This window comes from Gadus morhua, chromosome 12 (genome assembly GCF_902167405.1).
Source record: "Gadus morhua chromosome 12, gadMor3.0, whole genome shotgun sequence".
Taxonomy (NCBI): Eukaryota; Metazoa; Chordata; class Actinopteri; order Gadiformes; family Gadidae; genus Gadus; species Gadus morhua.
The window spans coordinates 22358428-22372649 of record NC_044059.1 but is presented as its reverse complement, the minus strand read 5'-3'; the positions used below and the strand labels follow the sequence as shown (position 1 = coordinate 22372649).

Below are 14222 nucleotides of genomic sequence, written 5' to 3'. Positions count from 1 at the left end.
ATACTTGACTGTCATTTATAGGCTTCATCTGTGGGGGACTTCTTACCCGGTCTATCTGCATAACAGCTAAATCTCAGTTCAAATATCACTCCATGACAAATGGGCTGCCTGTTCATGTCCTAGAGCTGCCAAGTGGGCTACTTGGATTAATGTGTTGCCATTCGTTAGCTGGTGCTATGACATGGATGCTGTTTCATTCAGTACTTTATGTCCCAAGTGTCCGCACCGAGTGCAGCGCAGCAAACAGCCCTCAGCTTGTCACTTATTACAATGTTTGGAAGAGCAAACAAAACACTAGTGTTTGTGTTGTTAAATGAAGTGTTGTTAAATGAAGGCTGGAAGCAATGACCCAATGTCTTTCAATGTTTTGTGGGTGTTCGAACATGCTGCTTTTTAGGAAGGGTACTTGCAGGTATTGTGTCTCCTTAACTCAAAATATAGAAATTTCAGTATTTACTTTTTGTTGCCAAAACTCAAAAATGCAATTCACAGGAGATCATACGGGTGAATTGGAGAAATTAAAAATACGACTTTTATGGTATATTATTTCTTTTTATTAAATAGGATAATGTTCATTGATTTATTATCTGGTTACCTTTTGAGTAATAAATAAAGTAATCGGGTTCAAATGTTGCTCTGTTTGGGCAATGGGGCCTACCGATTCAGACTGGAAGGCGCAAACATAAAACACAAAACAAACGATATAATATGTAATTTCTGCCGATTGGGTTCTCTCAATAAAAAACATAATTAACTAAGTGTTTCGACACCGTGAAGTGGATTGAGATCTGATGTGTATTTGAGAGTTGTTGTATGCATCAACATTGCCGGAGAAAATCTATCTGACATGACTCATGTTCACAGACAAGACAAGCTAATGAATTCAAGTTCTATTTACATCCCCTTTGGTCTCGTGTACTCACATTTATTCTAAATGTTATTATACCTTTAATGTAATATAAGAAAGATGTATTTGTGGTGTTTTAAATGTTCCAGGCGAAATAGCAAGAGCATACAGATGAAGAACAGCACACATTTTACATTTATGAGAAAAATAAATAGTTTGCTTGATCACACCTTTGAGAATTGTATCTCCGAAATAAATATCTTTTGACCGAAGTAATAACCAGGCTATGTGTAAAGACAAAAGCGCAATGAACTCTAAGGTGTCAGTTCAAAAGATTGAATACAGACAGTCAGCTGACCTGAGTTCCTTCTACCACGCAGGTGTCCGACCAGGTTGTAAATCTTGCTGTGGGTCCACTGGTTTCCAATGGTGAGTCTGACCTTTTTCATCTCTGAGAATTACAAGCAGAGATGTGGGGATTAACATGACATTTATACACTCACAGTACAATTCTCCCTCTGGCAAAACACACACATATACATACACAAATGATCATCGAATGTGTCTAAACAGGACTATTCAGTTTTATTGAATAACATAATTATTGGGCTGGCCTGCAAATGGGAAAGTCATTGTCCATCCCTCGCCCCGTAAAGTTTTAATCCTGAATAATAGTGTTTAGTCAAACGGGTCAAAGGTCGTTGTTACCATTAAGCTAAAAGCAATGGGTAATAGGATATCCCAATACATGCAGAAATTAGGTGTGCATACATACATGCACAAGTATGTTTGCCTTTCCTGCTGTAAACCCTAGCCCATTAGTGAACAAAGGTTATTATAGGATGGAACAAGCATACTAATAACAGATACAGATGACCAGAGGGAGACATCAATATATCTCTCTTCTTGTCTTTCAATTAATATTCTCTCCATTTTTATTTGGTTTTACCCTCCAAGACTCTTAATGTTGTTTTATCTGTCTCTATTTCTGTTTATTACTTCTCTCTCCATAACTCCTCGGAGTGATACATTTGCTCTTCCATTTTGTTAGGGTTAATAATGATATAATTATAATAGTCAATAAAACACTGCGTGGAGGGGCTGAGGGGACTGGAGTGAGTTGGGACTTTCCTGTAAACGATGTATAGGTCAAGATGTTTATCTAGATCTTCATCAATAATAATCTTGACCATTATTAGGTGCCGTGTTGACATGAGCTCCCAAGATTCAAGATTCAAGATTTTATTAGATGTCCCACGAGGGCAAATTTGTTCGCAGCCAGGAGAAGTGGTTTAACCCACAAGACAAGACAAAACAACAACAAAGACAGGAAGTAAGACCACATACTCACGGGGATGTTTTCCATGCATTCCTCAGCTAGGCACGCAATACAACACCTCACCAACTCTGTTATCCCCCGAAACACACACCAGCACACGCACACACACACACACACACACACACACCCACCGTTGCCCTTCCAAATCCTTGTTTAATACGTGTTACAAAATTCACTGCCCGTCTTCTCACAGGTACCACGTAGAGCCATTTATTATGTGTGACACCAACACAAATGACTTTGGCTAAAGAGCACTGGGAAAGAACATGTGGTCCCGTTTGTGTATCCAATCTGCAGCCGCACTCCGCAGAGAGAGCGAGCGGAGGGAGAGAGATATTCGTCACCGAGTAATTCCCAGCGCAGTCTTCATGATGGATCGCTTTACAGAAGGGGGCTGCTTTTTGCAGGTGAGGAGGTGAGCCTCGCTTAAAGTTTTCCAGGAGTTTGAATAAGAAATTCTGTGCCACGACGACTTCCTTTTTTTGACATTTCCGCAGAAACGAGGCGTCACCGACTGCAGTGCAATCCCGACCTGGGCCTTACAGCTGCGTTCTTATTGGTCGCTTTGGCCTCTTCTTTATGATAGGGTGTACGCAATATACTATCAGAGGCAGTTTTGTGTCATAAACTGGTTTCAGCAATCGGAAGGAAATTGGAAAGGAATCACAAAGCTGCATGCTCTGATTTGGTCACATAGGAGAATGTCAGAGTCCTCATGTTCCCAGACTTAAATGACACTTGGGTCTCTGACAACCACTCTCGCTCTACGCTCGCCCCTCACTACCTTACTGCAGTAAAGTTGGTTTCATGTTGGCTGTTTGCCAACATGTTTGATTTACTGGTTTCTGATTTTGTTCTACTGACCAGCAATCACTCAACGCAGCATTCATTGATTGTCTCTTGTTACTGGCTGGCTGTACATAAGTCTCCCAACTCCTGGATTTGGAGTGCAATCTGCACCCTGTGAGCACAGGAAATGTGAGATGGCCTGAGATAATGTCCTAAGATTTAAAAAGTTTTGTAGTGTGTGCCTTACATCACTAAATGTGGCCTCACTGGGAATTGTAGAAAGGGGATTCCATGATGTTGTTATGGAGCGCAAGGCAAACCAAGTATATTTCATATTCGCTCTTGATGTCAGGACGGCATATATATACATATACACACACCGATTCATTTGCAGGTGAAACATCCCCATTAACACCTCAGATTACACTACAAACAGCTGGAAACATCAGGTCCGCCTTTTGAAACTATCAGCATTCTTGCTAAATTATTGTGAAATATAATGAGGGACTATAATTTGGTGTTACGGCACCATATTTATGGCGATGAATTGCAGCCTCGGTCTAGACAGTTACTACCACCATAAACATCTCTCCCGCAGAGAACGGGCCATATTTTCCCCGGCGAGGAGCAACAAAAGGCTCTGAACTAAAGTCATTTTGCCCATATTTTGCAAATGGAAAATTAATCACTCAAAGCGATAAACAACCGCTGAACAACAATGCACCTGCGAACTCCCAGAGATATACGTGACGCTAATGAAAAGAGCTGATATAGAACCACGCTAGCTGATTTCAGATGCTTCAGCGTTGCCTCTCGTGGGGGACTGAGAGTAGAGTTGAGGCGAGGGCGGTGGTGGTGGAGGGGAGGGCAGCAATAAGTGAATGTAGGGAACCTGCACAGAGCAATCAATAGCAGTGTAATTAAGGGGCCTCAGAGTCCTTTTTTCTATAAAGCGCTTTCACATTGTTCTGCATTTCTCTGCTCTCTGCTCTCTCTCTCTCTCTCTCTCTCTCTCTCTCTCTCTCTCTCTCTCTCTCGCCCCCTCTGTGCCCTGCCGCTGTAATTACTGAGGAAATGTGCTATGCTTTTGCCGTTTGTGAATAGAGAGTGAGCGAAAGCGAGGGGGAGATGGTTCTGCAATTATAATTAAAGAAAGATGAATGAGTCTGCGGGGCGAAAGCACAACCTTAAAGGATTTGGCATTGTGCCGGAGGCAGACTTGCAGGAATCCGCTTAGTTCTATCCTGCGGTGGAAGTAGGGGCCGTCTGGACTCAGCCATCAAGGTAGCTGGTGTGAGCCTCTCGACGCGCATCTCCTTTCTGGTGCCTGAATAGGGGATGGGTATGCGCGTAACATTGTCACAAACAACACACCAATGTACAAACACTTCACTGCACAGTCCCAACACAGACATGGACACAACACACTCACACACTTAGAAAAAAAAGCCTGCGGGCACTAAGAGTGTGTGAGTGGCGTCCCCCCCAACAAGTCATCTCTTTAAGATCGGTAGATCCCCACTGTGCCCCCCCAAGCAATTAACCAATGGCCAACCAATAGAGCCGGCTCTAATTTAATGGGAATTATAAGGAGACGAAATGGGGAGAAAAGGAATTAACAAAGAGCCGGGGAAGAGAATAAAGGCCCCTCAGATGAAAACAATTGATAGCGCTCTCCATCCCCAACAGTGGTCAAAGGTTTAGCCAATCGATGGGAGAAAGATTACATTGCTCCCTTAATCTCTCCATCACTGCACTTGGTAGTCTCTCGCCCTCACTTTCTTTCTGCTCTTAATGTTGTTCCTCTTTCTCTTAATGCTCACCTTATAAGAATCGTCTGTTTGGACCGCACACACCAACACACACACACACACGTACACACGTACACACACACACACACACACACACACACACACACACACACACACACACACACACAGGAGCACGCAGCTGGTGGCAAGACTTAAATTCATTGAGTTTTTATGTCAAGTGAGAAATCCTATAGATATAATTTTTAATGACGTATGAATCGCACAAAAGAACGATAGGTCGATTCACAGACATGGCTGTGAAAACGACTTTTCACCGCACAAATCCTAAGTATTCTTAGGATTTGTGGATACATAGGGATTTGTGAATGGGACAATAAAGTAGACCCATGCCCATGAAAGACAACTTTTGTATACAAAAATATATACAAATATATTGAGTCAAAATAGGCACAAATCCAAAGAAATATTTTCAGCACTTTAGCACCAGAAGATATTGCTACTTGCTTTCCTCCAGAATAAATCGAAGCATTTTTCCATTCATTGTTTCGACTTACAACTGCTATCAACATTTAACCACCTAAACAACAACATCAATACTTTTACCTCATTCAAAAGTTACAAACATGAAAAAGAGATTTTTTTTCCCCCTTTAGCGGAGCAACAATAACTCCTTTGAGACACACTCTTGTAAGTGCTATTTGGGGATATATTTGGACTGTCGCCTCCAGTTCAAAAACTACTTGTTGTCACATGTAATAGGGATGGACACACACATTAACACACTAATGTAACCCTCAGTCTCTAAAGGGAATCAATGAAACCAAGGCCATGACATGTTAGATAAGGCCAGGTCTGTGTGGTGTACAGGCATGATGAACAGCCTCTCTGTGAATGTGTGTGTGCTTCTGTGGGTGTGTGTGTGTTTGCGTGTGTGTGTGTGAGCGTGTGTGTATGTGTGTTCATGTGTTTGTCTATCGGTGTGTGCATGTTTCTATGTGTGCCTGTGTGTTTGTGCATCTGTGAGTGCATGTTTGTGTGTGTGCATGTGTGTTTGCATGTTTGTGTGTGTGCATGTGTGTTTGTCTATCTACAGGCATGTGTGTTTGTGTATATGTGTGTGCATGTTTGTGGGTTTGCATGTGTGTTTGTGTATCTGTTCATGTTTGTGTGAGGGCCTGTGTGTTTGTGTATCTGTGAGTGCATGTTTGTGTGTGTGCATGTGTGTTTGCATGTTTGTGTGTGTGCATGTGTGTTTGTCTATCTACAGACATGTGTGTTTGTGTATCTGTGTGTGCATGTTTGTGGGTTTGCATGTGTGTTTGTGTATCTGTGTGTTCATGTTTGTGTGAGGGCCTGTGTGTTTGTGTATCTGTGTGTGCAAGTGAGTGGGTGTGCATGTGTGTTTGTGTATCTGTTCATGTTTGTGTGAGGGCCTGTGTGTTTGTGTATCTGTGTGTGCATGTTTGCGGGGTTGCATGTGTGTTTGTGTATCTGTACGTGAATGCGTGGCGATGTGGTGCGGGGCAGAAGGCAGTGGTCCAGTCAGTGAGTGCTTCCTCAGGTGGGCGAGTGGGTAATGGAGACAGATAGACGAACCAGTAAAGAGAAATTCAGCTGCTGGGATACAAGAGTAACGCTGTACGTTGCAGTGCAGGGTCGAGGAGGTGGCCTTGTGTTTAAAGCTATTTAGTAAAGCTATTTCTACACTTCAATCTACAATTATTACAATTCGAATAATATTGGCAACTATTGAGTTGAAAGAATTATTGTTTTTCGCACATATGTTGTTTAACAAGCATAAATTTTTTTTTGACCAAATATCTACATTATCCAGTACATACATGATAGTCGACTGTCTCATATTTTCAGATTTAAACCTATGTATAAATCCTCTGTCAAATAAATGCTGCACACCCCTTGATGGGTCAACATATCTACATCCCACAATAGTCACAGTTTTTACCCTTGGGGATATCATCTTAATATTTATATAGGTCTGTATGTGTAGATGTGGGTGTGTGTGTGCGTTTATGTGTTTTGTGCATAAGTGTGTGAGGTTGTGTGTGTTGGTGCGCGCCCACATTTGTGTGTGTGTTTCAAATCGAGTCCAATGGGAAAAAGACCAGTCAAATGTAGGATAATGGGCCTGATACATATGCAGCGAGAGAGAGAGAGAGAGAGAGAGAGAGAGAGAGAGAGAGAGAGAGAGAGAGAGAGAGAGAGAGAGAGAGAGAGAGAGAGAGAGAGAGAGAGATGATAAGAAAGAGGCCATTGGCAAAGAATCCCTTGGGTGATTGGGGGGAGATAAAAGGGGATTTACACTCTCGATAGCGGGAATTACCTTCTAATGGTGTTGGCCACATCTCTCTCTATCTCCCTGTGATACACTCTTGGGCTCTTTGCAATTCACTAACCAGGCTCCATTTCACTGAATTGGGGCAGTGTTTCCGTTCATCCTTGTTGGCATAGATCCAGAGCATGCGCACAAACACAGGTAGGTGAATGCATGCACATAGTCAGACAGACAGACAGACAGACAGACAGACAGACAGACAGACAGACAGACAGACAGACAGACAGACAGACAGACAAGACACCTGCCCTCGCTATTCATAGATGTGTACAGCGTATCAACATTTGTAGCTCCAATTGCAAGTATATCAGTGTCTCAGTGTCTGATTAACTGCCCAGAGCCCATTCGGGCATCACGTGGGCTTACGTTTGCTAAGCAATATTGCTGGACAACAGCATTATACTCCTCTGGGGAGAGAAGGTCACGGTGGCTCCTGATCAAATTCAGATATTCCATAGATAAAAAAAAAAGATACACCCACACAGAGTCGCCCCGCACCTCGGTGGAGTGGCTCAAGACAGTGACCGAACAACACGTAGGTTCAACCCAGCGCACGGTGAGATTATCAAGCATTACCAGAGGCTTAGGTTACAGCGCGGTCGGCTAATACCTGCTTCCCACCTCAAGAGGCCTTCCCTTGTCTCCTTTCACACCCAGGGTGTGTGAACGACCGAGGATGAGGGCAGTGCCTGTGTTTCGCCGTCTCAGACAGTGGTGAAGGGAGGTCGATACACTGTTTTGGTCTATGCGTGAAATAACAACCTGTATGAGAGGATGTTGGTGTGTGTGTGGGTGTGTGTGTGTGTGTGTGTGTGTGTGTGCTTGTGTGCCATTTGTGCATCGCTGCCATGCAAACTTCAGCTTCACAGCATGGATCGATCTCTCATCAACAGGAATTGTATAAAAAGTATGGGCGCAGCGATTAGTCGATTAATCCATTAGTTGATCGACAGAAAACATCGTGTGTAATCCAAGTTTGATAATCACTACATCGTAAAAATCACCTGAATGTGGAGGCGTGGCCAACGGGATGCAGGCTCCTCCCCCCTCTGGGGAGGTGGGGGACGATAGCAGTCTCTTTGCCAGGGAGGCAGAGATTGGCTGCACCAGCAGAGACGTCAGGCTGCCCCCTGCTCCTCTCGACGGATGGACTGGAGACAGAGAAACAGACAGGAGGGACGGATACAGAGAGGGGGGAGGTACAGAGAGGAGACAGAAACAGAGAAGGTAGAGACACAGAGAGGAGACAGAAACAGAGAAGGGAGAGATACAGAGAGGGAGAGATACAGAGAAGGGAGAGATACAAGGAAAAATTAGATAGTTATTATTTTACATATTTTGAGGAACCATGAGGAACAACCATGTATGCCAGGCAAATCTATTGGAAAGTTGAACATTTTTTTATATGAAAGGCAATTCTAAGTAAGCAAATTGGAGATATGGGTCGCCATTATAACAAGCACAGGGCCCATTCAAAACATGCCTTTTCAGAAGGGCCAATTGCTTTGCCGTCTGTATTGCTGCTTGAAGCTCTCAAGAGCAGCTCATCCAAACAACATAACCCTCGACTCCGCGCTCCCTTTGATTCCCAGCAATACACCCGTCAAGTGCAAAGTCGATAGAAGAAGGAGAGAAGGATTGTCGAGGACACTGAAGGACATGCAGACGACGTCGACAGAACGATATGACGGTAGTTTATCCAGCCTCCAAGCACAGTGGACACGCGTCGGAAGTGAACGAGAGTGAACCGGGCTCGTGTGGGCCCGATGTCGCGGTTGAAGACCTGCTGGGGTCTGTCCGTAGAGCCCTGGAGCCCCGCCCACATGAAGCCCCGCATACCTGAAGCCCCGCCCACACAAAGCCCCGCCCCCCTTAAGCGCAACAGAACACTGCTGGTTGTTGGTTTTGTTCAAAGTCCATTCAAATTGAACTTTGTAGTGTCCAAACAAATGTGGACAATGCATTTCCTCGGGTGCCCAGCCATACACAGCCTAAGTGTGAGGTAAATCAGATGAACGGTTCTAGAGATAAGGGAAGGACACGCCAACATAAAGACCTACTTATAGAGATTAGGCGCTAAATAGGTAGATATGATGATGGCCTTATAGCGCCCTAACTATATGAGGGACGCAATTTTGGCATTAAGGAAGGTACCGAGATTAATGGGAACACAGTCTGAATTCGCCATTTACTTTCTCTTATGTAGCCCACTTTCTTCCAAATGTGTTTGCTTTTTCATGATTCTCAGTTCCCTTTCTAATAGCCCAATTCCCTTACGAACTGAGTAAAGTATTGTCTTTTCAACAAACAAACCCCCCTCTACACCCTCCAAATGGGCTTGCGTGAAATCTCCCAGCCATAATAACCTTGACCCCTCATATATTAATGTTATGGCATTATCCCTGTAATTACTTTGTGTACAATTTGTACTATTAGCATTATGACACATGATATATGACATTAACACAACCGGCTGTTTGCGTTCCCAAGGGAACGCAGTGAGTGTGCTCAAAAATGCACACACTCACAGTATTGTAAGAGGCTTTCGGATAAAAGCGTTTTCCAAATTACTGTAGATGATTATATTATGATATTATAGCACAACTTGAAAAGAGTAACCATTAGACAACTTTAGGCCAGATATAGAACATAATGCGGCAAAGAACATAACATTCATGAAAACCAAATGTAACATACATCGTTTTAGCTACAACCACTACTGCTATTACGACTACTGCTACTGCTGCATTGGTGGAACACAAGTCATAGTAATATTTCTAAAAGGGAGTTACATATAGAATTGTCTAAATCAATATAGCAAGGACAAGTCGAAAAAAGAGATAGAATGCATTTCACATTAGAATGTGATGAATTGAAACAGGATGGAAACATGCCTTCTATTGTGCAACCAACCACCTTTAAAAAGCAGGCTATAATGGCCAATAGACCTTTAATTGACGCCTTATTGTGTTTTGTTTTCTACAGTAGTGTAATGCCTTTCCCTGAGGGGGTCATTTGATGTGAAGATGTTAATATATTTGACAGATCAAATAGTATAAAACGTTGCGTGGAATGAAACAGGTTAGCATGTTGAGCAGAGGCCTAGAGTATGTGGTATGTTTGTTTAATCGTGTTGTGCATGATTATTGGCGGTCTCGAGACAGTAGCTATCCCCAAAACAATTCTTGCCATTTTGATATGTGTGCATGATTCCTATTGGGGATTGAAACATCTGTGTCTTGCTGCCTGGCAATGCTCAGGAGAGAGCTGGGAATAAACAGTTTGCCTGGAGGAATATACCTTTTCAGCAGGTTTTGCGTGTGTGTGTGTGTTTGTGTGTGTGTGTGTGCGCCTGTGTGTGTGTGCGTGTGCGTGTGCGTGTGTGTGTGTGTGTGTGTGTGTGTACCTGTGTGCATGTTCTTCCGAGAGGGATTCTTGTGTAAACACAACAGCGAAACACTATTTCCTCAAAGACCTCATCAAGTAAGCTACGATTGAGCTACGGTGCGCTCTGTTTTGGGAAATGTGTTTCTCAAGGTTTGATTTATTTTTCATCCCTGTGATCGCAAGGCCAGAATTTTGCTCTAGCGAGGGCTGATGTTGATGTCGCTTTTTACTCAAACACTCATTATTTATGAGTACGAAAAACAAACACACAACTTGATAAGTGATGTTTTTTAAAAAATATTATGTCTCATGTTTGAAGTTTATTTCAGTCATAACACTGCTCTTGTACAAAAGCACACATTCAAAACTACTCCTTGTAGCCTGACAACTGCAAACCATATGAGTAAGTGTGCTGCAACCTGGACACTGAACGATCCACACGCACAACTAATTAATTGCACAATTTGCTGTAATTATTCACAATTAATCACTAATTAATTTTATTCAATTTATTGCCATGCTTGTAAACATCAATATTTAAACACGGTCACCGAATTATATCAATCAACCCAAATTAACATCTTACGAACTGTAAACTAGCTCTCTTCATGGAACTAGAGAGCCCTAATTTGCATCATACATAGTAAATGCATCAACGTTATTAACAGCAAAATGCTTTAGATTCAAGCGCAAGTTAAAAAATTTAAGAATCAAGGTTATTGATTGTGTTCTATAAATATATCATCATGTATAAGACAATATATATGTCTTACCTTAACATCATCATAGGTTTACACAAGAGTCTTGGATCTCTTCAAATCCCTAATTGCAAAACGGTTGTGGGAGTGCGACGCAAAGAGAGGTTTTCTCTGTAGAAACAGCTGGAAGCGGAGGGGCGAGAGAATGTGGTGTGTAGACTACATTCAATCAAGGTTGAGGACATAAGTTATTGTCTTGACATATCACTCGCGGAAGCGCTGTCTCTGCTCATACGTAGCGGTTAGAAACCATCCTATAGCAAAGGGCGGGGTTATGCTAATAGTTCTGAAACATCATAGACTTTGAGGAGGAGAAGGATGATGAGGGCCACAGGAGAACCCATATGCTCTAGAGGGTCCAGCAGTGAAGCCTTAAGTGAACACGACAAGCAGCCCCAAGCTTCTGAGCTGATGATGCACCCAAGTGTGTGTGTGTTGGGGGGTGAGGGGCTGGAGGTGGATCTAGCCTTCATATTGCAGCAGGGCTTGGCAGCCGGCCAAACTCTAAGGGCGCCAAGCTGGGAACCAGTGGTTGCTCAACACTTTCTTAACACGCTTGGTAATACACTGTGCTATATTCACAAATGAAGTCCTGGGGCCAAATGTATAGAAGAACTCTGTGTAGGTGTCTCCGTAAATTAATGTCAAGAGAGAAAGGTTGGAATTGGTCAAAAAGTGAGTACCACAACGGTACAGAGTTTTCTGTTCGTACATACCAATCGTTCTGAGATTGTGCGCAGGTGAAAGAGCGACCAAGGTCTTGTTCAAATTATCAGTCACAGCAATTATCATGCAATTCAGGATCGCTCAACTCACTGTTATTTTTAGCCAGCAAAATGCCATGTTTAAGCCGGGGTATCTGGACTATTTAAATCCATTATAATTTCTGTGCATCTGTTTCTTTATATGGATTAATCATATCCAGACATTGCATTAGTTGTAATCAATAATACTTCAGTCATTCATACCAATCACACTGTCATATGATTGTGTCGGGTCAGGCCATTGCCATTTCTGGTAAAAGGGCTATTTCAAGCTCATTGTTTCTCAGTTCCACAGGTTCCTAAGTTCACAGGTTTCTCAGTTCTTAAGGGTATATGTTCCTCCTTTTGATTTGATTTTGAAGGTCTCTAAAATAATGGCTGCCTGCATCTGTGGCTTCCCAGATCAAATCTGACTTGACAGGGAATACTAAAGAGTCTAGGGGTTCTGAGGTCCTGAATTGATAACCAGTGGGTTTTGAGATTCAACAATTTATTGGGTATATATAATAGTATCCTTTGTGTTTTGTGGTGTATTAAAATTTTAATTTGGCCCAAATTTGGCCATGGCCACGAGAGGTACCTTCCTCCTACCACTTAACCCTCAACACTAGGCATTAGCCAATTCTTTCAATTGTTTTATGTTTTATGTCAGGAAAACAAAGGAAAACAATATTTGTTAAATATATTCACAGCCCGACAGCAGTGCTTTGGACCACAAAACCCATTTGAGCAGTCCCCACATTAGCCCATGTCATATTAAGCAAATACAGAGCTGGGAAATGTATTTTTCAGGTTCCCATTGTTTGATATATAGAGCCGGGGAACATAGGATCCTTGGAACATAGGACACATTTGTAGAACTGAGGGACACAAGAGCCTTTGCCATGTTCTCCTTCATTCATGTCATTATCATCACATGGGTTAAGTGAAGGAAATAGAGACATACTAATTTGTACCGTAGGATAGAGAGGGACATTAAAAAAAGGCATAGAAGAAGAGTGTCGACGTGTTAAAGGTTGAAGAAAATTGCATTTGGCGAGGTCAGAAAGCAACATATGCTAATTGTCTGTATTATTCAAACTAGGGGTGCAGCGGTCGGGTTGGTGAATTAGTTCCACTTGAGATAATACAAAGTTAGAACCAGAATGCTCACAGAAGCACGCAACCACACACACAAACAGCCATTACCTTCAGTTGAGCGATCGTGTAAGCAATGCAGACGTCCTAGCAATGCGCTTAACCGTGTTCAACCCCAGAAGAAAGAGTCAAATTGGGAGCAATTTTTAGCCCAGATACAATTTCTATGTTAACATGGAAGTAAAAGGTTTGTGTTAAGAATGTGGATACCAAAGAGCTTTATACCATCATCGCAACGGCCAAGGAGAATCGTATCATGTTTTATCACTACGTTTTGTTAGTTCAAAATAATGCAAATAATTATTAATTCTTGAAAAAAAAAAAAGATTAAATATGTATTGTTCTCTAAACTGCATCACATGCAACATTGTGGGGATTGTGTTTTATTTATTGATTGATTGTCTTTTTATTTTTAAAACTTCTTTATAGATCAATTCAGTACCATGTTTGGAGTAAATGGGGACATAGCAAAAGAGGTCCATTTGCTCTCCAATTGGTTGCATTAGTTACACAGGACAGGATAACAAATAAATCTCTTTTGAATCTGTTTTCCTGGCCAAAGGTAAAGCGTAGGGGTATGGGCAATCAATCCAACAGACACCCTTTAATAGCTATTTGATTCTTAATACCAGTTCCATTGTGGTCATCTCTGTAATCAAAAAGTTGCTAGCTTTTGTTTGTTTACACAATCCATGCCAGAAATGATAGCCTGATGCCTTGCAGCTAAATGATCAGGTCACACACCTGAGCATTTGTTCAAAAACGTTTAAAATATTGTTACTTGTTGATCGAAACAGCAAACATAGTCCCTAATCCCAGTTTATTTTTCTGCAAGAACCGATTTGGATGTTTGCCATTGTATCAGCATCATGAAGGAATAAAACCAATCAATGCCCTACATATTGTTTTAAAGTTGCGATGTTTAGGATAGAGCCCCTCCCAGATAGAATACTTTTGGAATTCAAATAACGAGTGGGTGGAATTTTGGGAATGTCCACAGTATAATACTTGTAAACAAAGAGAGATTCAGGCATTTTTTTGTAGAATATATCAGTTACAGGATGTGTTTTTATTGA

At 42.1% G+C, this 14222-nt stretch overlaps 1 protein-coding gene across 1 annotated transcript in view; it reads right to left on the bottom strand.

Moving 5' to 3' along the window:
• Positions 1 to 14222, bottom strand: part of naaladl2 (N-acetylated alpha-linked acidic dipeptidase like 2) — a 125214-nt gene that overhangs the window by 81808 nt on the left and 29184 nt on the right. The window contains exons 7-8 of the mRNA XM_030371719.1: positions 8105 to 8251; positions 1206 to 1298 (exon numbers count right to left, since the gene is read on the bottom strand). Coding sequence (XP_030227579.1) covers positions 1206 to 1298; positions 8105 to 8251 — 240 coding nt within the window. The remainder of the gene's footprint in view (positions 1 to 1205; positions 1299 to 8104; positions 8252 to 14222) is intronic.